General features: G+C 38.9%; 3 protein-coding genes across 3 annotated transcripts; 2 read left to right on the plus strand and 1 right to left on the minus strand.

Moving 5' to 3' along the window:
- LOC110788727 (BON1-associated protein 2) lies at positions 1-1314 on the plus strand. Its single transcript, XM_021993376.2, has one exon. It carries the CDS (start codon positions 272-274, stop codon positions 1070-1072), a length of 801 nt encoding a protein of 266 aa, XP_021849068.1. The 5' UTR covers positions 1-271; the 3' UTR covers positions 1073-1314.
- A 3647-nt stretch (positions 1315-4961) lies between these two features.
- On the plus strand, positions 4962-6608 carry LOC110788964 (uncharacterized). Its single transcript, XM_021993605.2, has one exon. It carries the CDS (start codon positions 4962-4964, stop codon positions 6606-6608), a length of 1647 nt encoding a protein of 548 aa, XP_021849297.2.
- Positions 6609-20310: 13702 nt separating this feature from the next.
- Positions 20311-22392, minus strand: LOC110788972 (uncharacterized). Its single transcript, XM_021993615.2, has one exon. The coding sequence runs from the start codon at positions 22390-22392 to the stop codon at positions 20311-20313; it is 2082 nt and encodes a 693-aa protein (XP_021849307.2).
- Positions 22393-25493: the final 3101 nt, after the last annotated feature.

Below are 25493 nucleotides of genomic sequence, written 5' to 3' on the forward strand. Positions count from 1 at the left end.
GCCAGTTCCACACCAATACTCCCAGTTATTTCAAACAAACAAGAAAAGCAATTTTTTATTTAAAACGGAAAACCCAGAGCTAATATACTCCATCACTTCCTCTCCATTCTTCTGGGTTTCACCACTGTGCTGCGCGGCGTTTCTCACGTCGTTTCCTCCCTCTCCGGCGGCGCAGCCTCCTCTATCACCACCCACAAAACCCTATAAACCCTATTTCTTCCACCTCTTTTAACCTATCTTTCCAATTATTTCAAGAAAATTCTACCCAGAAATGAAATCCCCTGCACCCCTTCCACCACCAACACCTTCCCGAGAAACCACCCACCTTCTTGAGATCAACTTGATCTCCGCCCAAAATCTCAAACCTCCCTCCGCAAATATCCGGCGCCTCCAAACTTACGCCGTCGCATACATTGACCCCACTCGCAAGCTCCGCTCTCGCGTCGATCGTCTTGGCGGCGAAAACCCTTCTTGGAACGACAAGTTCATATTTCGGGTCTCCTCCGATTTCCTCGCCTCCGAAACTTCCTCCTTCACTGTCGACATCTACGCCGTCGGTGTTCTCAAAGACGCGCTTCTCGGCTCCGTCCGATTCCTCCTCAGCAACTGCGTCTGCCTCCATTCTACCGGAGTTCCATCCTTCGTCGCTGTTCAAATTCGCCGGAATTCCGGAAGATTCCAAGGCGTGCTCAACGTCGGTGCTATGGTAATCGACGCTTCATCGGAGGTAGGGTCTTCACTCGCCGGAGTTTCGGCAATTGGTTATCGTGATTTCATGGGGGAGAGTCATCAGCGGAGAAAGCACCGTCGTGGTGTATCCGATCAGAGTTCAGAAAGCGAGTCATGCGGAGGTGACTCGGTGGATTACTCAGATGGGTCAGAGTCGACCGACTCGTCCACTTCCGGGTCGAATATTCTGAAGGAATTGAATGGGAGGAGGGAAATGGCGGGAAAGTGTAATGGAGAGGGAATGATCCTGTGTGGACTAGGGTTTCAGAAGAAGATACAGAGGAGACCGTCTGATCAAGATATCAAGGATTTCGATGCGTTGGATCTGAATACTGGTCGGTGATGAACGGATGAGATTAAATCAAGGGTTTTAGCTGGGGAATGGAATTCTTTATCATATGGTGAATTGCTGCTCACTTATGATGATTCTTTATCTTGCATTTGAATTACAGTTTTTGGTCCCAAAAAGAATGTATTTTTTAAAAAGTTTTGTTACGAGTAAATAAAAATAGTCTCTTTTAGTCCGTCAAAAATCACATACCAATTGTTGTTAATTTGTTATCTACTGATTTTAATGATCTTTCATTCTTTTGGGATTATAGTTATGTGATATTCAAAGCTGATCTCCATATAGTGCTGTTACTTGCTCTATTGTTGCTTTAAGTTCTATCGTTCTTGTACAATTCTACACGTAGTATGGTCCGTATGGTCGTAAGTAACTCGTATGGAGTACGGAGTAATTCGTACTCCCTCCGTCACGGAATACTCGACCCGGCTTGACCGGCACAGAGTTTAAGGGACTTGAATTGACTTATTTAATTTAATAGGTAGTAGTTGATAGTGGGGTATTATTTTAATGTAGTTAGTGGGAGGTGGGTGAAGAGGTAGGGTTGGGGGAGAGTAGGGGTTGAATTTTTAATTATTTTTTGTATGGAGTAGGGGGTAGGTGGGTTAATAGGGGTGGAGTGAAAAATAATATAATATTGTTAGAATATTTACATTTTTAGAAACTGGTCAAATATTAAGGGACGACCCGATAAGGAAAACAGGTCAAGTATTCCGGGATGGAGGGAGTAGTTGCTAATAAACTTGCTATGTTTGATAATGTTAACTTACACAAGTAGTATAAGAATTGTACCACATAATACATAAGTATATGTTTATGCGTTTGTATTATTTTTAAAACTACATATTGTTTTAAGTGTTTTTACGGGAAAGGGAATTTTGCTAAGTGATTGGAAAAAATTTCCAATTAAATGGCATTTTCGTAAATATTTTGTTTGAAAACTGTAGGTGGTATAATGTTAGGTGTTGACTGTATATTTGTAGCTATTGACTGCATATTACTCGGTGTTGATTGTATAACACTTATCGTTGACTGTATATTTTATGATTATTGATGAATTACTAAAATGCAATATTATTTATTGGTAAGTGGTTGACTGCATATTTATAGTCGTGGATTGATTATTAGTAGAAGTTTATTGTATATTACGAGCTGTTGACTGTATATTATATAGTTGTTGATGTATTATGAAAATACAATTATGACCGTACATGTGGCTCATATTTGATGAAATGTCACCCACATTTAATGGCATTTTCGTAATAAAATTATCAATTATTTACAAAAGTGCCATTTGGTTGGAAAAATTTCCCAATCAATGAGATTAACTCGGAACGGCTCGATAATGTGTGAATGGGATTCTTAAACAGTGGGCTAGTGGTAAAATCTAAAAATTCCAAACACATACATGATACAACTAATGAAGTCTCCGATTCAAATGGGCCAACACAAAGAGAAGGCCCAACAGAAACAAGGTCTCATTTTGTCATATTCGTGTGTGGTAGTACTCCGTAATACTTCCTCCATTCCTAAATAGTTGCACCGTTTGATTTTTATGTTTTCCAACGCATAACTCTGACCATCAATACTTATAATTATGTATTACTCAAATTTGTAAAAAATGACCTTTTATAACTCAAATTTTGCGAGAAAGGACCTTATATAATTTTTTTTTTGTGAAATCACACCTTAATATAAATTTTTTTGCGAGAAAAGACTTAAGGAAAGTTTCCCGCATTGACTGAGCTTTTCCGACCATTGACTTGCCCGGGGAGCATCACATGTGGCTTAAGTTGGCTAAAGACGCTGATTTTCCCGAGGCTTGAATTTTCAAACTTGATTTTATTTCGTTTTTTTTTTCAACTTTAGGTTTTAAAGCTTATAGTTTTGGAGGAAAATTGGGTGTGGTTAGCAAAATAAAGCCACACGTGCAAGTCAATAGTCGGAAAAGCTCAGTCAATGCCGGAAACTTACGTTTGGTTGTCTTTCGCAAAAAAAAATTACATTAAGGTGTGATTTTACCAAAAAAAATAATTATAAAGGTTCTTTCTCGCAAAAAAATAAATTATATTAAGGTGTGATTTTACAAAAAAAATTATATAAGGTCCTTTCTCGCAAAATTTGGGTTATAAAAGGTCCTTTTCAGCAAATTTGCCTAGTAAAATTATAAAAAGTTGATGTATTTTAAATATATATTAAGACAAACCTAATAATATTTTATATAATAATTTTTAATTTTATTTATTAGTAGAAAATTCAGGTCAAAGCTAGACAAATAAATAGTATCAAAAGTTAAAATAGTGCAACTATTAAAGAACGGATAAAGTAGATAACAGGTGGTTTACTAGGTGTAACATTAAAAATTGTACAGTGGCATCTTCATTAACCGGAGCAGTGGAGCTTGATTAAATAAAAATGTGCATGAGCTGGTTATCAATGTGCTAGAAGGTAAAGCAATGTCGGATTAACCTCTAACTCCTGTACCCGGGTACAGCCAGCTTTGGTTGTACCCCAAAAAATGACACGCATATATTGTTTGTTCTTTCTTGTCAACTGTTTGTTCTTTCTTGTTGTACTACTGTTTGTTCTTTCTTGTTGTACTGTTTGTTCTTTCTTGTTGTATTGTTTGTTCTTTCATGTTGTTTTTTAAATTCATCATCAAATTTTCATAATTGTTGTGTTTTTTGTTCTTTCTTCTGGAATTTTATGTTCTTTTTTATATTGTTTGTTCTTTCTTGTTTATTTGTTTGTTTATAATAATCATATGGTTAATGTTCATAATGAAATTAAACTCTTCATTGATCTTTTATGTTTTTACAAGCGTTAGTATTGTTTATTCTTTCTTTTTGTATTGTTTGTTCTTTCTTGTAGTACTGTTTGTCCTTTCATGTTGGTTTTTTAAGTTCATCATAAAATTGTTCATAATTGTTGTATTGTTTGTTCTTTGTTCTGGAATTTTATGTTCTTTTTTATATTGTTTGTTCTTTTTTGTTGAATTGTTTATTCCTTGTTTATTTTTTGTTCATTATCGATTACTCCGTACCATTGTACTAGGTACCACACTTACTTCATTATTATATAATATTTAACTAAACTTTCTTAATACATGTACTGGTGAACTTACAACCCCTAAAAAATACAGAGGAGTACAAAGGATGATGTTTTTTTTAAGTTTAACTTTTTTTCGATCATTCGATCAAACTTTCATTTCAACCTAGTGCGTGTATACATATACTGGTATAGTATTAGTAGTGACTTTAGTGGGTATACTCCGTACAATAATCTAGTAGGGGACTAGGGGGGTGGGGGGTTGCACTCTGCAGTATGTAGTACTCCCTCCATTTCTAAATGTTGTATCCATTTGGAATCTTGGGGGGTTTTTAAGAAAAATAGAATCTTGGTTTGTATGGGTATAAGTGTAATGATTGGGTGTAAGAGAAATGATTGTGTGTAAGAATGTGTAAGAGATTCTTTTTTAAAGATTAAAGTAAGGAGAGAGAAAATATTAAAGAATTATGGGAAAGGGGATATTTTCATTTAATTAATCAAAAATCAGAAAAAATCTGATTGAAGTGGGGACCAAAGTACATGAGGTGGATTTATTTCATCCAATGAGATTACAGCAACAGAAAAAAACGGAGGGAAGACTTCCCAAATTGGGAAAGTCCACTTCCCTTTTTACACTTCCCTCCAAAAACAGAAATTTACCAAAAAGTTTTCCCTCCAAACTTTTTCCCTCCAAACTTTATACATTTACCACCCTTTATAAATAGGGGACAATTTCTACCCAAAAACCCTCATAAATTCCAACTGTTTTAATATCAGTTACAACAATAAAAAACCAAAGGCAATAAATGCACTACAATTAATCAGCAAGGGGACATTAATGGCTTCAGATCAAGAGGAGGACGAGTTCCTCGGTTTTTCCGATGATGAAGGAGACGGCACGAACTCTGATTCAGATTATAATGATGATGAAGCAACCCAAAATGCTGTAAGTGAAGTAAATGCTCATCAAATAGGGGACTTTGAGCAAAATCAACAATTGCCAGATCTGAATGAAGTGGGACAAGAATATGCACAAGAATGTGAAGTGGGACCACATCATACATCAGGTATATCAGATAACCACTCAGTTCCATTTTTGTTTGATTTGAACATGCCAACACAACAAGAGTTCCCACCATCTCCAATTCATCAAACAGAAACAGAGCAAAATCATCATAAGCCTAGAACCCCAAGGATTAACAACGAATTAAGGTTGGAAATCTTGTTGTTCCTTCTCTTAAGAAAAGAAAAGCATTCAGATGAACTCATTCATGGGACAAATAGGCAGGCTGTTATAAAGTTTGGTTACACAAGGAAGACAATTAGACTTATATGGCAAAGAGCATTGGCACATAAGGCAGCCATGGATTCGTATTTCTATGATAGCAAATATCACAACTGTGGGAGAAAGAGAATTCAAGTAACATATGAGTCTATAGCCTCCATAGCCATGGGGGATAGAACAACCATTATTGATCTAGCAAGGATGCTCAATTTGAGTCCCACAACAGTTTGGAGAATGGTGAAAAGAAAACAGATAAAACCACATTCAAGTCCATTGAATCCAGGCATTTCAGAAGAATGCAAGATGGCAAGGATGAAGTGGGTACTTGGTCTCTTAATGGACTACTCAATACCAAATGATCCCACATATTACAGCATGTATGATTTCATTCACATCGATGAGAAATGGTTCTATCTTACACAAAAAAGTCAAAGAGTTTATTTAGCAAACAATGAACCATTTCCACACAGGAAGGGAAAATCAAGAACTAAGATTCCAAAGTTCATGTTTATGGCAGCAGTAGCAAGGCCAAGGTGGGGACAAGATGGGCAGTGTGAGTGGGATGGGAAACTTGGTATATTTCCATTCACAGATGCAGTGGCAGCAAAGAGAACATCCAAAAATAGAGTCAAGGGGACAATTGAGACTAAACCAATCAAGTCAGTTAATCAGATTGCAACTAGGGCCATGCTAATCAACTACCTAATCCCAGCAATTAAAGAGAAATGGCCACCACATGAGGGGGAAAGGGTGATATACATCATTCAAGACAATGCAAAGGCACACATTTTGCAAAATGATCAAGAATGGCAGCAACATTACAAGCAAGATGGCTTCACATTGATATTGACTCAGCAGCCAGCAAACAGTCCAGATTGTAACATATTAGACTTGGGGTTCTTTAGGTCAATTCAATCACTAATGCACAAAAAGATGCCTAAAACAGTTGAAGATTTAAGTGGTGCTGTGACTGAGGCATATAATGAACTGCATGCAAAGACTCTATCTAATGTGTGGATGTCACTTCAATATGTTGGAAATGAAATTTTGAAACACAAGGGGGACAATGACTACCAACTCCCACACAACAAGAAAAAGATTTTAGAAGATGAGGGGAATCTGCCAGAACAAGTTAAGGCCCCAAGGTGGGCTGTGAATGAATGCAAACAACTTGTTGATGAATGGAGAGCAAATCAGTGAAGTATAGAGCAAGAACGAGAGATTACTTTTTGTGTTTTGGGAACATGTTTTAAAAGTTACAAGAGCAAACAAAATGTCACTTTTGTAAGCTTGAATGAAAGCATCACATGTATTTAAAACATTTTGGAAGCAACATATCAACTGGAAGAATGAATGAATCAATTTGTTGTTGTTAATCTTTAGTTTTTGTTCATCATACTCACATATTTGTAGTTATTCATGTACATTGCATATTAACATATAATTTCAGGATTATTCAAAATCATAAGGGAACATGTACATTGCATATTAACATATGATTTCAGGATAAGTCAAAATCATAAGGCAACAATGCACAAGGCAATATGAACAAGACAGCATCAACAAGGCAACAATAACTAGGCAGCAATGCACAAGGCAATATGAACAAGACAGCATCAACAAGGCAACAATAACTAGGTTATCACAATCATAGTTTAGTTTTTGTTCATCATATTCACAATCATGTTTCTTATTTGTAGTTGTAATTGAAACACAAAACACCAATTTAATGAGTCAGCCATTCCTTAAACCATTAAGGGGACAACTTTATGTTTTCAAGGCAACACATGAATTCATTTTCAAGCCAAGGCAAAGCATGGGGACATGTTGTTCTCAGTTTGTATGTGTTCATCGTCATTGAATCCTAAACTTTAATATCCTCCTCCCAAATGGAGTGAATGACTAACACAAACAGAAATGGGAAAGGAAAGTCACTCCATTTGACAGAGGATACTAAAAGTGTAGGAAACTCAGGACATGCAAAATCACAACTCTAAACACATCAGCTTCAAAATGGAAAGAATGAATATCACATCATTTTCAGATGGAATTTATTCCCATTTTGAAACCGATGCGTCAAAAGATGTAATATTCGAGTTACTAAATCATTTCATCATTGAACAACTCAAAAAAACAAGGCCATGAGCAAGGCAGCAAAGGCAAGGTATTTACTTACAACATACTTAGAAAGTCATATGCAAAATCACTTCTCTAAACACATCGGCATCTAAGTGGAAAGAATGCATATCACATCATTTTCAGATGGAAAATCTTACCACCTAGATACCGATGCGTCAACAAAAGTAAAATTCGATATGCTTAAACCAATTCATCATTGAACAAAGCATGAAGAAGAAGGCATCAAGTACATAGAAGCAAGTACACACAACCATCTCAGAATGTCCCCAAGCATCCCTCACACAAACCCCATCCACCAACACTTAGCTCCTGAGAAGCATTATTCATGCTAATGGCGCATGAGTGTTAATGGAATATAGGGTTTGAGTGTCAGCAAATGAAGACTCATCATAGATGACTCAAAACAAATAACAAGGCAGCAATGGACAAGGCACAACAATCTCAGATAGGTTGATTTACAGCATATATGTAGTATGTTTCCAAATTTTAACAATGACCAAACTCACACATGGGACATTAGCAAACATTAGGGTTCCAATCTCAGAGTTGTTGAATAGCATCATTGATCTATTGTATCAATATTTTCTCAACTTTAACATCCTTTTGCCGAACGGAATGATTGATATTCACTACTGATCATGTGAAATGACAATCACTCCATTCGACAAAAGGAGTTAAAGGACAAGTATTGAAACATAAATCTCAGGATATCAACCTTTAACATCATTGATTATCATTAACACCACAATCAAACATGTTGTTTAAGTGTCATGGTGGTCCTTCCAAAGGGAATTGACAAATTGTGAACTATCGCATTGGATATTTAAAAATAAGTCAATCCCCTTTGAAGGACCACCTAACTAACAAAAGTAAAACATGCATGACATCAAAATTCATCTCAGATGTCCCCAAGCATCATTGAAACAAATTCAACCTACACACACTTAGCGCCTGAGAAGCATCATCACTGATACTAATGGCAGCACGAGTGAGTGTAGGTAACTTGAATTGTTTCTCAGCATATGAAAGACTCATCATCGATGTAACTTGAATTGTTTCTCAGCATATGAAAGACTCAGCATATGAAAGACTCATCATCATGTTAAATTTGGTCTCAGATGTCCCCAAGCTTCATTGAACCACACCATGTTCACAAACCATTAGCACACAAAAGCCTCATACAGCCTACGGCTGGATGCTAATGGCGCACTGTGGTTTATGAAACATGGATAGTTTCTCAGCACTGAAAGACTCATCATAGACCTCATCATAACCCTAACATCACAGACCAAGCATTCAGGAAAGACAAACAATAAGAGGGGACTTTAATGAAACTGTTTTTTTCCAATCACATGTTAAAATTTTATTCATAAACCCATCCCATATGCTTTCACCCCTCTCAAGGCAACACTAATCAACCAGCAAACATATGACAGTTTCAACAGGCAACATTATTAAATCAGCAAGCACACAAGGCAACATTCATCAATCAACAAGGCAACATTCATCAATCAACAAGGCAACATTCATCAATCAACAAGGCAACATGTTTCAAGCAACAAGGCAATAATAGAGGACATGAATACACTCCAAACCCTATCACATCATCAACAAAACAACAACACCCCTTGCCAACAACAGATCACAGTTGTTGGCTACTCCACCTTATGTCTCCACAGCTAACCAGCAATCCAAATATAATTAAAAGAGGGTTTATAGAAGACACACTTATCTCTAAGCATCATCAACACCCTTAGGTGGCTTTTTTTTTATTTCATCTTCCTTCACGTTTGGGGACGAAACCGAACATTGCCCATCAGAAACCTCTGGACCAGCAGTTGTGTTCTCACACTCACCCACATAGTATAGTTCGAATGAATCAGAGTGATTGGGTTCCTTGCAATCAAGAGGGGACATAAAATATGTTTAATATATTTCACATCAACTTAACAAGATCAAAGAACAACATCATCAAAGTAATCATGGAATTGAACATCCAAATCAACCAAAACAGACCAACATTCATGGTATTCAACATGCAATTTAAATAAACTCATAAAAATCGAGAAAAATCAAGGGATCTCTAACATGCAATTCATGAACTTCATCATTTAACAAAAAAATCAAGGGATCTCTGACATGCAATTCGAAAATTTATCATTTAACAAAATAAATCAAGGGATCTCTTACATGCAATTAGAAAACTTCATCATTTAACAAAAATTATCAACGAATCTCTGACATGCGATTCGAAAACTTCATCATTTAACACAAAAATCAAACATTTATGGGACATGCATGATCACAAAAAATGAACCAATGTTAAATCTAAAACAATTCACAAAAATCATCAACAAATGAAAAAAAATCATTAAAATTCACAAAAAATCTCAAAAAATCAGAACATGCAGAGTAACCCTAATTTTATTAGAAAACCTACGTTTCAACCAAAAATCACAGATTTTCTCCAAGAAACACAAAAAATCCCAAAAACAGAGTAAACCCTAATTAACTCGAAAAATCAGGAAAAAAAACCCAAAAATAAGGAAATATACCTCATCAGATTCGTCTCCTCCAAAGAATCTCAGATCTGCTGGTGTGGGGACTCGATCGTCGTATTTGGACTCCACCTCTTCACCAGGCTCCACTTCCATTTTCTCAAACCAAGCTTTGAGATAATTTCGGGTACTCGTGTTCTCCTTCTGGGCCAACCTCAAATTATTCAGATACTCGCCAGAATACGAGTGCTCGTTGTTGGGACAAATGCATTTCGAGCCCCAATCACAGTTTGAGTCAGGAATTCGTTGCCCAGAAGTACCAACCGAATAAGTCGGAAGATATTTGGAGGAAGAGGATCCCATTAAGAAATTAATAAAACCCTAATAAAACTCCGATTTTATCCCCAAAAAAATTTCACCAGAGAATCGATTACCAACCGGGATTTGGGACGACAAAGGGGACAAAACTAGAGGGGATCTCACCGGAATGTCGTTCCGGTTAAAGTTTGAGAACAATTTTGAGCGAAAACCCCAAAGATCTGAGAGATCTCACCAAAAAAAAACGAAGAACAGGGGCGGAGAAGGTTAGGGTTTTTAGAGAAACAGAGAGATTTCTTGAGGAGAGAGAGGGAGACAGGAGGAGAGAGGGATCCGAAGAGAATGAGGAGAGAGAGGGTGAGAGGGACGGGTTATAAGGAGAGAGAGGTGAGAGTGACGTTAGGGTTTTATTAATTTAATAAGGGAGGTGGGTGGGTTAAATGAATAAAATATTATGGGTGGGGAAAATTAGGTGGGAATATGGGTAGATTCTTTAGGTTTTTTGGTTATTAGATTGAAATATAAGGGTATTTTAGGAAAAAAAGTATGTCCAAAAATGGAAAGATTCTAAGTGGATACAACATTATGAAACGACTAAAAAGGAAACGGATACAACAAAAAGAAACGGAGGGAGTAACTAGTAACATTTCTCCTTTCTTGGGGATGGTGGACATTATTATTTGATCATACAGTTGACTCTTTGATGAATTAATGGTGTGTATTTGCAAGTATTGCAACCACATACAGACTGCAGAGTACGTACGGAGTAGTAATTTTCATTTTAGGTATTCAAGTTACAAAACAATAGATAGATCGATGTAACAATCTAAATTAGATCTAATTCATACAATTAGTAAGATAATACTGAGGATACCTTTGTAAAGAGAAAATATTGAATGATTTATTTTTGTAAATCACGAAATACGGAGTCACTATAAACACTACAAGAATTTGAATCTTTAACGACAACCTAATTACAACGGGTCAAAATTCCCGTCGCAAAAGCCTTTTACGACGGAGCTAACAACCAAACAAAGACGGGAACAACCGTCGCAAATGTCTTTTATGATGGGTTAACGACGGAATTTTCCATTAATGACGACCCTTTTTTATGACGGGTTCACGACATGAAATCCCGTCAATAATTAATGATTATTGGCCGGCCTTTAGCGACGAAATCTCCCGTCATTAATGGTATAATTTTTTGTAGGAAAAATTATGCATCAATTAAAGATGGATTTTGAGACGGATACAATAAACATCTCAAATTTGAGAAGGATTACTAAAATTTCATCTATAAATGAAATTGAGATGGAATTGTACATGCAGTTTCAAAAATTCCGTCTCAAATTGTAATGGATTTGCAAGAATTCCGTCTCAATTTTTTTTTTGAGATCCCCTATTTCCGTCTCAAATCCGTCTATAAACATCATTTTGAGACGGATTTGGACTATATAGACACTACAAGAAATTGTACCATTAACGACAGGAAATCCCGTCGCGAAAGGCCAATAATCGCTGATTAACGACGGGATTTTCTGTTGCGAACCCGACATAAAAGGGGGCCGTCGTTAATGGAAAATCTCGTCGTTAACCCGTAAAAGACATTTGCGACGGTTGTTTCCGTCTTTGTTTGGTTGTTATCTCCGTCGCAAAAGCCTTTTGCGACGGGATTTTTGACCCGTCGTTATTAGCTAGGTTGTCATTAAAGATACAAATTTTGTAGTGAGAGACGAAATTACTCATCCCTATAAAATGATTATTTTGTAGTGAGTATATATATTAAAAATTAGAAAAAAAAACTTCTAAATTGTAACTTTATCCGATCCTCCCATTAAAATTTAATTAATCGACTAATAAGATTAGATAATTAATATAGTGAATTATGAAAGTTATTATATAAGTGTAAACGTCCAAAATGAGCATAAAGGTACTTATAAATTATAATACAAAGTACTCCGTAGAAGGAACTAGGGGTGAGCAAAACATGGTACTTTGTTCAAATTTTAGGAACCGGAACCTATTGCAATAGGTTCCTGGAAATGAGAACTAGCTACCTTGTCATTTTTTTTAAAAAAAAAAGATTGTTAATTTATTGGGAAAAAAACCCTACTTTATAGTTCGGACTTTGTTGTTTTTTGGTCTTAAATTATACACTGTCATTCTATATTTATATTTTGGAAAATTTACAAATTAATTACTGCCTAGGTTTTTAGTGACTTTGCAAATTACGGAGTATTACCTACCTTGTTATAAAAATGTCAATTTCTAACTAGGTAGTTAATTATTGTTGTCAATTACTACTTTCGCTCATATTCCAGCCAATTAGTCACTAATCATATCATAATCCACCTTTAATCATACTTTAATTATTTTAAAAATATTAAAAGATTAAAGTGTGATCCATGGTTGATTATGAAAAAACATTTTAAAAAATGAAAATTTGGTAATATTAATCCAACCTTTGGCCGATTTTCTTTTATTAAGCCCACCTATGACATATTTTTTAATAATCCCACATTTACTACCCAACAACTTTTATTGGGCCGAACAGGTCATAAACCTATTGTAGGCAGTAATATTCCCCACGTGGAAGTAATCTTCTCCCTTTTCTCCCCCAATATATATAGTCGTCATCATCATCTCGTTGACTTTTTCACCGTTTACCGGTCATTTAAGCCTAATAAAAGTCGTTGGGTAGTAAAGGTGGGATTATTAAAAAATATGTCGTAGGTGGGATTAATAAAAGAAAATCGGTCAAAGGTGAATTAATATTACCAAATTTTCCTTTAAAGAAAGTTAATGAATTTTTTTTAAAAATATATATATATATATATATATATTTTTTTTTAGATTTCCCATTGTTTCGAAACGGAGGGAGTAACCCTCATAAAAAAGGGCGCGTGCAAAACATAATTACTCGTGGCAGTTTGTAAAGTTGTGATGATAAAGCTGGAAAACCACTATGTTATTGGCTAGAAAGATGGAGATATGAGATCGATCGTGTTCCGGGTGTGGAATGAGAACAGCTGACTGTGGGATACTGGATTCCTGTCGAGATTGCCGGTTGATATCTGCACAACAGAATGGATTAACTAGCCTCGGGGGTGGTTCGAGGATCCCCCCTCCGATGCTTAAGTAAGATTACTGAGAGATTAAGAGATGATTAGGGAGTAAGAAAGAAGTGTGTTTAAGTTTTTTTGTACCTCATAGCAATAAATGAGGTGCTCCTTATATAGACCAATCCAAGGGTACGATCTGGTAGGTCCCTTGTGGTTAGATAGCGACCTGTTGATAGTGACCCTTGGTTGGTTGTCTTCATGATAATGCCGGTAGGTTGTCTTGCAAATAATGTCGGTAGAGGATATTTACCTAAGATGACCAGATTACCTGCAGGTTAAGTTTACATACGGGGAGTTCTGCCGGTACCAGGTGGTGCCGGTAGGACACCCCGTACAACTAGCCCCCTCAGAGTAAGCGCATTTATGACAATTGTTGCGCTTGCTCTGAGTTTAATGGGAAAAAATAAGTATTATTTTGATACCTGGTGGTACAACTAGCCCCCTCAGAGTGAAGCGCGGGCGCTGACTGTGTTGCGAGTATTTCTGAGAAAAGACCGCGAATCAGTTTGGCGACTGCCTTCTCTCTGAATGAAGAGATCCGTTGCTAGGTCCTTTGGAAAAAAGATTTTGACAACTAGCCCCTTTGAAAAAAAAAATTGATGACTAGTCCCCTTGTAAAAGGTTTGGATGACTAGCCCCCTTGAAAAAGGTTTGGACGACTAGCCCCCTTGAAAAAGGTTTGGACGACTAGCTCCCTTGAAAAAAGATTTGGACGACTAGCCCCCTTGAAAAAGGTTTTGATGACTAGCCCCCTTGAAAAAAGATTTGGACGACTAGCCCCCTTGAAAAAGGTTTGGACGACTAGCTCCCTTGAAAAAAGATTTGGACGACTAGCCCCCTTGAAAAAGGTTTGGACGACTAGCCCCCTTGACAAAAGATTTGGACGACTAGCCCCCTTGAAAAAGGTTTGGACGACTAGCCCCCTTGAAAAAAGATTTGGACGACTAGCCCCCTTGAAAAAGGTTTGGACGACTAGCCCCCTTGAAAAAAGATTTGGACGACTAGCCCCCTTGAAAAAGGTTTTGATGACTAGCCCCCTTGAAAAAAGATTTGGACGACTAGCCCCCTTGAAAAAGGTTTGGACGACTAGCCCCCTTGAAAAAAGATTTGGACGACTAGCCCCCTTGAAAAAGGTTTGGACGACTAGCCCCCTTGAAAAAAGATTTGGACGACTAGCCCCCTTGAAAAAGGTTTGGACGACTAGCCCCCTTGTAAAAGGTTTTGATGACTAGCCCCCTTGAAGATGCTGTGGGTGACTAGGCATTATTTTGAATTTTCGTCGTGCAAGTGGCGGGAGATTGTTACCCACGTTCTCCCACGTGGCCTTCATCCCGAGCGTTATTTGGTGCGCTTAATCTGGGTCGTTTGCCATGTGAAGAAGCTGGATGAGGATGGGTGGCAAGAATTTGAGGCTGGGTATGAGGAGAAGGAGCTGTACAAGGTTGCTACCGGCTTTGAGCCTCAGGAGCTACCCGAGGCTGTGATTTGCAATGCCAATCAAAGAACCTTGCCCCCCTTGCAAGTTCCAGAAGATGCCTACTGGTCTGGTGATGAGCGTGCCGTTTGACGGTCTTGGCAGTCATCACCCTCCTCTTCTTGCGGATCCTCTACTTTTCCCAGCCGGCCTCGTACATGTTAGGTTTTTTTAGCTTAGGCGGTTGGCTTTTGACTTTTTGCCAGATGCTGTTAGGGCACTTATTGTTGATGTAACATATCTTAGAACATCGTTTTATTGTAGGGGTGTCGGTTTTAATCGACATCTTTTGTGCCTTGTGATCAGCTAATCACTTCGCAAGATTTTTTGGTGATGGCTGTCGGTTTTTAGTGTTTTTTCTGCTGTAATCATGCATTTATAACAAGTAGTTTTTTGATTGTATGTTTACTTCGTTTTGTGTATGATACTTCCATTTTATTAGCATGAACTCTTATTTGTTGACGGCCTTTCTATATTTCTATCTTGTTGAAATGATACACTTCGAAATGATTGTTATGTTTCGAAATGGAGTGCATCTTAACATCGTTTATTTTCTCTAACACTTTTAATTACAACAAATTATTATGGGTTGCTACGCTTCGCAGTACAAGTGCCCAAACGGCATTTATTTTCTGTACGGCTACTAGTCACACCATACAATTCGTTGAATGCTACGCTTCACAATGGAGTGCGCCTTAACGGCATTTATTTTCTCCAAAGCTACTAATCACAACAACTTTATTATGGACTGCTACGCTTCGCAGTAAAGTGCCCAAACGGCATTTATTTTCTTTACTGTTACTGATCACATCCATACACTTCGTTGAATGCTACGCTTCACAATGGAGTGCCCCTTAACGGCATTTATTTTCTCCAAAGCTACTAATCACAACAACTTTATTATGGACTGCTACGCTTCGCAGTAAAGTGCCCTAACGACATTTATTTTCTTTACTGTTACTGATCACATCCATACACTCCGTTGAATGCTACGCTTCACAATGGAGTGCCCCTTAACGGCATTTATTTTCTCCAAAGCTACTAATCACAACAACTTTATTATGGACTGCTACGCTTCGCAGTAAAGTGCCCAAACGGCATTTATTTACTTTACTGTTACTGATCACATCCATACACTTCGTTGAATGCTACGCTTCACAATGGAGTGCCCCTTAACGGCATTTATTTTCTCCAAAGCTACTAATCACAACAACTTTATTATGGACTGCTACGCTTCGCAGTAAAGTGCCCAAACGGCATTTATTTTCTTTACTGTTACTGATCACATCCATACACTTCGTTGAATGCTACGCTTCACAATGGAGTGCACCTTAACGACATTTATTTTCTCCAAAGCTACTAATCACAACAACTTTATTATGGACTGCTACGCTTCGCAGTAAAGTGCCCAAACGGCATTTATTTTCTTTACTGTTACTGATCACATCCATACACTTCGTTGAATGCTACGCTTCACAATGGAGTGCCCCTTAACGGCATTTATTTTCTCCAAAGCTACTAATCACAACAACTTTATTATGGACTGCTACGCTTCGCAGTAAAGTGCTCAAACGGCATTTATTTTCTTTACTGTTACTGATCACATCCATACACTTCGTTGAATGCTACGCTTCACAATGGAGTGCCCCTTAACGGCATTTATTTTCTCCAAAGCTACTAATCACAACAACTTTATTATGGACTGCTACGCTTCGCAGTAAAGTGCCCAAACGGCATTTATTTTCTTTACTGTTACTGATCACATCCATACACTTCGTTGAATGCTACGCTTCACAATGGAGTGCCCCTTAACGGCATTTATTTTCTCCAAAGCTACTAATCACAACAACTTTATTATGGACTGCTACGCTTCGCAGTAAAGTGCTCAAACGGCATTTATTTTCTTTACTGTTACTGATCACATCCATACACTTCGTTGAATGCTACGCTTCACAATGGAGTGCCCCTTAACGGCATTTATTTTCTCCAAAGCTACTAATCACAACAACTTTATTATGGACTGCTACGCTTCGCAGTAAAGTGCCCAAACGGCATTTATTTTCTTTACTGTTACTGATCACATCCATACATTACCTTTGCGTGTTGATTTATGCAGCGTTTGTTTTTTGCTTTTTTCTTCCTTCATTTATGGACTGGTCGTATTTGAGGACCGCCCTAATTATACATAACAGCAAAATGCAGACTGCTATTGCAATCAGCCTGCTCATACATCATCATTACAGTTTTTTTTCAAACATAGTACTTTCTCAGAGTACTGGCGTTCCAGGAGTTTTTGAGCGTGGTACCATCCATTTGCATTAACCGGTATGATCCAGGAACTATTTCCTCCCATATCTGGTATGGTCCTTCCCAATTGGCTGTCAGCTTTCCTTGAGCATTTCCTTTTCCTGTTGCCGCCGTTCTCCGCAGTACCAGGTCTCCTACTCCTAGAGGCCGATGCTTCACTTTCTTGTTGTATGCTCTGCTCATTCTGCTTTTGTATGCTGCCGAACTTACTTCTGCTTTCATGCGGATTTCTGGCATGAAATCCAACTGATGTCGCAGCAGCTGATCGTTTCTCTCCTCATCGTAATGCTGGATTCGCATGGTTGGCAGAGCCATTTCTGCCGGTATAACAGCCTCAGACCCGAAGCTTAATTTGAACGGACTCTCGCCGGTAGCCTCCTTGATAGCAGTTCTGTTGCACCACAGAATCTCTGGCATAAGATCTGCCCATTTGCCTTTACAGTCTTCTAGCTTCTTTTTCAGTGCAGCCAGGATTTGCTTATTCGCCGCCTCTGCTTGCCCATTGCTCTGTGGGTGACATACTGACGAGTGAGCTAACTTTACTCTGTATAATCCCAGGAAGCATTGTATGGGTGCACAATCAAACTGTGCTCCATGGTAAAAAACTATTGCCTGCGGCAGCCCGAATCTTGTTATTATATTTTTCCATATGAATTTTTTCACCTGGTTTGCCGTTATTTTTGCTACCGGCTCTGCTTCTATCCACTTGGTGAAGTAGTCCACTGCTACTATTAAGAACTTGCGCCCTCCAGCCGCCATTGGGAATGGTCCAACAATATCCATTCTCCATTGTGCGAATGGGATTGGGTTCAGAATGGGCATCAAATCATTGGCCGGCAAGTTTATCACAGCTGAAAACTTTTGACATTTCTCGCACTTTTTTACATAAGCTCGACAATCTTCTTACATTGTTGGCCAGTAATAGCCTTGAAGGAAATAATGCCCTTGGTCCAAGTATGCATTCTATGTTAAGTCTAATAAATGCGGTTCAGTATTAATTAACAAGTTAATAATTCAGTGAGATCAAGTGAGCTGAATGCCTAGCTAGAGGCCGCTTCAGTTCAAGTGGAATTAATGATATTAATCCACAGCTTACTCTTGACTGAACCCGTAGGGTCACACAAATAGTACGTAAACGGATCAAGTATTTAATGGCATTAAATACTCCATCTATGAATATTCGGAACCGACGGATCTTGGTTTCAGTGGGAGCTAAGATCGTCACAGGCAAGAAATGAATACTCCGGAAACGATGATATTGCCGGAAACGGAAATATGGATCGTATCGGAAATATGAATATTATCCAAGTCGTAGATGTTGCCGGAAACGGAAACATGGTACGTATCGGAAAATATTATTGGAAATGGAAATATTACCAGAATCGGAAATATTGCCGGAAACGGAAATATTGTCAGAATCGGAAATATTGCCGGAATCGGAAAATAATTCCGGAAATGGAAATATTAAATATTTGTTCGAAACGGAAATTAATTCCGGAATCGGAAATATTAAATATTGTTCGTATCGGAAATAGATTCCGGAAATGGAAATTTAATCGGAAGCGTATCGTACGAATTAGCATCGGACGAGGCTTGCCGGACGAAGGCCCAGCACGAAGCCGGGGCCATCGCCCAGCAAGCATGCGCGCCACAAGCCCAGCCAAGGCAGCGCCCAGGCCTACCGCAAGGCAGGCCCAGCGCGCGCCAAGGGCCACGGCTGCGTGGGCCGTGCTACGCGGGCTGCTGCTCGCACGCGCATGGGCAGCCCTTGTGGCTGCCGTGTGTGTGTGAGTTTGTGCTCATGCGTGATTCCTGAATCTACAAGAGTCAGTGTATGATTAAATTTCTATTCCTAATTGGATAAATTAATTAAATAGAATTCATGTAGGATTCTAATTCCAATTAATTCGCATCCTACTAGGATTACGATTCCTTTTCCATAACTCTATAAATAAAGGCCTAGGGGTCATAATTTATACATAAGTTTCAAAGTATTCAAAAGTGAGTTTTTTGAGAGAAAATTAAAACACATCTTGCTCAAAAGTGCCGAAATTTTCTAGTACCTTAAGGGCGATTCTAGTTGGTCAATCTTAAGGCGGATCCGGACGTGCTGTGGACTATCTACGGAGGGACGACACTTGGAGTCCTAAAAGACTTGTTCTTGTTCGGTTCGGGCGCAGCTAGGGAGGGCACGCAACAAAGAGTATGCATCTAAATTATGCTATATGATTATGTGTAAATAATATGTTGTCCTGGGTTAATGGTTGTTTCCGCATGATTTATGTAATGTCATATGTATCATAACCTAACAAGCCTTGCCTTTGACAGATGATGGCAAGGGGTTTTCCACCGGCATGGTTCCCACATGTTCCTTCGTGCATCTCTTCGATTAGCCTTGCTGACTCGAATGCTGTTAGGCACCTTAAGAATGGCAGGCTAAATGACTTTTTGTACAACCGTCCCCACAGGATGATGTACCAAACCGAGTCCCTTCTTGTCTTTTTGGCCTATGCAAAATCTGCTGGTAGCGCTCCAGTCTGTATGTATGTTTGGATATTATCGTACCATTCTGAGGTAGTTGTGATGGCCATGACCCGTATTATCTTCGACTCCGTACTTCGCTTATTCATGACTTCCATCATGACTGTTCTTTTCAAGTCGGCGACATTTGAACTTGCTAACTTTGATAGGGCGTCTGCCAGTGTGTTCTCTGCTCGGGGTACCAGATTAATGCTGAATTTCTCTAGCTGAGCCGACACCGACCTCAACTTCTCCAGGTATTTGACCATCGAAGGTTCTTTGCCGCCAGTCAAGTAACAGGACCTTGCCGCCAACTGACTTCCCCTTATCTTTGCCGGCCTTTCCAGGTTCGACATATATATCATTGTCAAGTGATAGGTGGAGACTACCGCCTGCACGTCATGTATGAATGGGCGACCGATGATCACATTGTAGGCCGCTGGCACTTTAATGATTAGGAAATCCACCATGAGATCTCGCATTTCGGATCCTTCTCCGATTTTCACCGGCAGCCTTATACTACCCTATGGGTACACTGTAGATCCTGAGAAACCGATTACTGGGTAGTTTACCCTTTGAAGTTCGTCCTCTGGTATGTGCAATTGTTTGAAAGCTTCCCAGAAGATGATGTTTGCTGAGCTGCCGCCGTCTACCAGTACTCTGTTCACATCGGCATTTGCTATATCAATTGTAAGAACTAGTGGGTCATCATGCGGGAAAATGATGCCTCTGCAATCCGATTTCGAGAATGTCATCACTGGTATGCTGGGTGGGTTAGGCCACACTCTTGTGTTATGAAAGTTTACCATGTGCCTGTGTTCCTCCAAGCTTCTACTGGCGCCGCTTATTGTCCCTCCGTGGACTGGGCCGCCAGAAATTACATACACGGGTGGTTTTTTCCCCCCATCCCTATGTTCTGCTCTGGCACTGGTTTCCGGCTGTTTTTGCTCGATTCTAGGCGGCTGATATGGTTGCTCGATTCTAGGGTATTGTTGTTGATTTTGCTGTTGTGGCCGGTATGAATTGGTAGGGTTTCCTCCCATGGAGTTGTTGTTACCATTTCCCTGCCTTGCCCTATACTGTGAGAAATACCCCTTTCTGACCATATCCTCAATGTTGTCTTTGAGGTCTCTGCAGTCCTCTGTTAGGTGGCCGTGCTCATTATGGAAGTCACATAATTTCTTGACATTCCTTTCCCTACTCTGCATTGGTGGCGGCCTTCTCCAGCCATCCATCTTGTTGTTTATGTTATAAATTGCCGTCCGCGGTGTGTTCAGCGGAGTGTAGTTATCAAAGAGTCCTCTGGACTCCCTTCTGTCTTGCCGGCTTCTCTGCCCTTGTGGATTGGCATTTCTGTTATTCTGGTTTCTCTGGCCTGCCCCTTGCTGATTATTGCTCTGATGAAAATTTTTTCCTCCTTTTCCCGTCTGTGGGTTATAGCCTGGATTGTACCCGACATTTCCGCCGGTTGCCACTACCACATTGGAGATCTTCATCATTTCATCCCCCCTGATGTACTCGTTGGCCTTGTGCAGGACGTCACCCAGATTGGTGTATGACTTCCGGCTGAGGTATTTCTTGAATTCGCACTCTTGCATTCCCCTCATAAGAGCCAGAACAGCAACCTCCTGCTGCAAATTGGGAATAGTGATTGACTCGTTGTTAAAGCGGGTGAGATAATCCCTTAACGGCTCTCTATCTCTTTGAGAGAACGACATCAACTCTCCCGATGATTTCTTTCTCTTCTGTTTGCTCACAAATCGTGACAAAAACGACGCCTGCAGCTGTCGGAAACTGTATATGGAGTGTGCCTCTATGCCCTTATACCAGCTCGCTGCCACTCCTAGGAGTGTGGATGGGAATACTTTGCACCACATGGCATCAGAATCAGTGTACAGCATCATGTGCTGTTCGAATGTGGTGCAGTGATCCTCCGGATCTGTCGTCCCATCGTATCTTCCTGTCGGGATTTTTATCCTTTCCATCCTTTCTTCTAGGATTTCTCGGCACAGGGGAGAATCCTTTGGCTGGATTGTCTGCCGTCTAGCTATCTGTAGAACCGGCGCTCTTCGTTCATATTCCGCGGTGGGGACTTGCTCTGTTTCAGGCCATTCTGTTTCCGCCGGATCCGAGCGCTTTCTTTTTTCTGGGGTGTTCTCTTGATTCAGGGCCGTTAGGAGATCCCTAACAGGTAACTGGGGGACCGCCGACCTGGTCTTTCTTAGACTGCCGACTGACCCTGGCTGCTGCGAAGCTGGTAGCTCTGACAAAGCGGCCATCACCGCTGACAGTGTTTTCAATTGCTCTCCCGTGAATACTTCCGACAGGGGAGACAGGCGCTCCTGCAGCGTCTGCTCCAGCGGAATTTTCGGTTGCTCTCTGGCAGGGCTTTCTATTTCTAACTCATCATCATCCTCCACTGCGAATTCCCTTTGTGCCGGTATCGAGGTGTTTTTTGTTATTGGGCTGATAACTGATTGTGCTTGTGACGGATGGACGGGGTTTAGAAGTGAGGGTTGAAACTTGGAGGTTGTCGCCGGTTGTGGGGTTGTTGCTTTTTCTTGACTTTTCTTTGATTTTTTACCGTCTTTCTGTGAGAAATCCATGCTGACTGTTCTACCGTTTCAAGGGATAAGGTCCCCTCCTTCTAGCGCCAATTGTTCCGGGTGTGGAATGAGAACAGCTGACTGTGGGATACTGGATTCCTGTCGAGATTGCCGGTTGATATCTGCACAACATAATGGATTAACTAGCCTCGGGGGTGGTTCGAGGATCCCCCCTCCGATGCTTAAGTAAGATTACTGAGAGATTAAGAGATGATTAGGGAGTAAGAAAGAAGTGTGTTTAAGTGTTTTTGTACCTCATAGCAATAAATGAGGTGCTCCTTATATAGACCAATCCAAGGGTACGATCTGGTAGGTCCCTTGTGGTTAGATAGCGACCTGTTGATAGTGACCCTTGGTTGGTTGTCTTCATGATAATGCCGGTAGGTTGTCTTGCAAATAATGCCGATAGAGGATATTTACCTAAGATGACCAGATTACCTGCAGGTTAAGTTTACATACGGGGAGTTCTGCCGGTACCAGGTGGTGCCGATAGGACACCCCGTACAGATCGAGTAGGTCAAAAACCCCGATTTTGCCTACAACTCAAAGTGACCCAACATCCACCAATCCTTTTATTTATTTATTTTTTAAATCCCAAATAATTAAAAGTAGGTTTTAGACTTCTCACTCGTACAAGTGTACGCTTTTCTTAAGCTAGCCCACGCTTAAACGTGCATCCACCAATGGCTACTTCATTTTTAACTCTTTTTCTTTATTTCTTTATATTTTTTAAAATAAAAAATACCCAACCCATGCTTGCCCCTGTACGAAGCAAAAGAAAAAAAAAAAGCAAAGAAAAATCAGGGAGCTTTGAATATAGCCAACGCATAGTTTCTTTCTTCTTAACCAAGACAGCTTTGTGAATTGTTTAAGTACCCCTACAACCAATTTAAATAACGTGGAAGATCGATATGAGTTATGTACTTATGTATTCTGGGATCCTAAATCGATCTTATTATATGCGTTCGTATTATTAATTATATATGTTATTGATAATTATCCACAAAGGGAAGTCATGTATTTTTTTTTTGGAATCTTAACAAGCGTAATATGGAGTACTTCATAATTCGTAAAGAGAGAATAAGAATCAAGTTGCATTCCAAACGTTACCACTCCTACATACAACAAACTAAGGTTTATTATTGAAACTAGTTTTTGTCAATCGCATCCCATCCTTTACTCGGTATCAAAATCTGTAGGGGTGTCTCTACCCAGCGCGCTAAAGCGAAGCTTAAGCATGTAAACAACCTAAAGCTCGCAGGGGCTCTATAGGAAATGATATTTATTTTAATATTTTATTATTTATTAAAAACAGAAAGTCAGTTAGTTATAATTCTGTTATGGATGAGCTGGCTTTTAGCTTTGTATATAAGCAGTTTATTCTGCTTTCATTTCGTTAGTGTGAGAAATTAATCCAACTGAATTTCTTCCTCTCTAAACTCTCTCTGCAAACATTTTGGGTTTCTTCATGGTATCAGAGCAATAATCTCTGATCTGAAATTGAGGTTATCTCATTTTGAGATTGATTTGATCAGTTCTTACATCAAGAATTGCGAGTGATTTCTGAGTGTTTGTTGCGAAATTTCTTGCTGATTACAATTGTAATTGCGAAGTTTCTTGCGTAAACTCGGGAATTTTTTATTTGATTGAGCTCATCTCTTGACTGCAATGGCAATTGAAGATTCTGAAAGTGATAATTCACACAACAACTTACATAATGGAGGTAATGGTGACAATTCTGATCCTTATTCCATTGCTAATTCGGATAATCCAACATCTTCATTAGTTGTTGTTGTTTTTACTGGTGTAAATTTTGTTCGATGGAGTAGAAATGTCAAACGAGCTTTGATTGCTAAAAACAAAGAATGTTTCATTAATTGTGGAATAACAAAACAAGCAGTTAATCACAAAGATTATCCAAAGTGGAAACGAGCTGATTTTATGGTTGATTGTAAGGTGGATTTTGAGTTCAATGAATCATGAATTAGCTGATGATTTTGGTTATATTGATAATGTTGTTGAACTATGGTGTGAATTGACTGAGAGATTTGGTCAGTCCAATGGTCCTTTGATTTATCAACTAAAGAAAGAGATTGAGAATCTCACTCAACAAAACATGACCATTGTTACATATTATGGCAAATTGAAGAAGTTATGGGATGAAATGCAGAATCTGAGAGCATTTCCTACTTGCACTTGTGGTGCTTTGATTCACTGTAGTTGTCATTTTCTAAAAAAGATAGTTGAGTTTGAAGAAGAGGATAAAATGATGAAGTTCTTGCTTGGATTAAATGGAGGTTTTGATGGTACTGTAACAAATGTATTGTCTATGGATCCTTTTCCCAGCATTAACAGAGTTTTTTCAATAACTCAACAAATAGAGAATTATAACTAACTGACTTTCCGTTTTTAATAAATAATAAAATATTAAAATAAATATCATTTCCTAGCCTATAGGCTCTCTTCTCAAACAAAGGTGGGATCTCTTTCGGTAACCTTTGTCTTGGAGCAAGAAGAGCTGCAAACAGCCTACATATAAGATCTACACTGGAACCGAATGGCCACCTTGGTGAATGGTGATGTACAATACTACCACCCTTGATCGATCTACTTCTGTTCAACGATACATCATACATGCAACATTTCTTTTTGCAAGTATTCTAACATACTTCTTTGGACATTAATATTTATGAATGCATATAAGTAAAAAATTATAAAAAGTTGATATTTGAAATCCTCGCATAATATATTAATTTAACAAAAATCTCACTTGACTAATTTTTTCCATACGTAATGGTGAAAAAAGATTGTCAAACTTAATTGATGAATAATGCACAAATGATAAATGATGCATGATGCGAAATAGAGGTAGTATGAATATTGAGGTTATTTTGGTGTTGACATAACAAGTTATATATTTTTTTTAAATGACCGTACAGTATCATACATAATGATATGAAGCACTACACACCGATTTTGTGATTGTGAATAGAGACGTCGTAAGAGCAACATACATCATTATTATTAATTCCAAATTATAATTGGAATAAGCATGCATTAAATGAAAGTATGATAGTTAAGCAATATGTAATCCCTCATGA

The sequence above is a fragment of the Spinacia oleracea genome, chromosome 2 (assembly GCF_020520425.1).
Source record: "Spinacia oleracea cultivar Varoflay chromosome 2, BTI_SOV_V1, whole genome shotgun sequence".
Classification (NCBI taxonomy): Eukaryota; Viridiplantae; Streptophyta; class Magnoliopsida; order Caryophyllales; family Amaranthaceae; genus Spinacia; species Spinacia oleracea.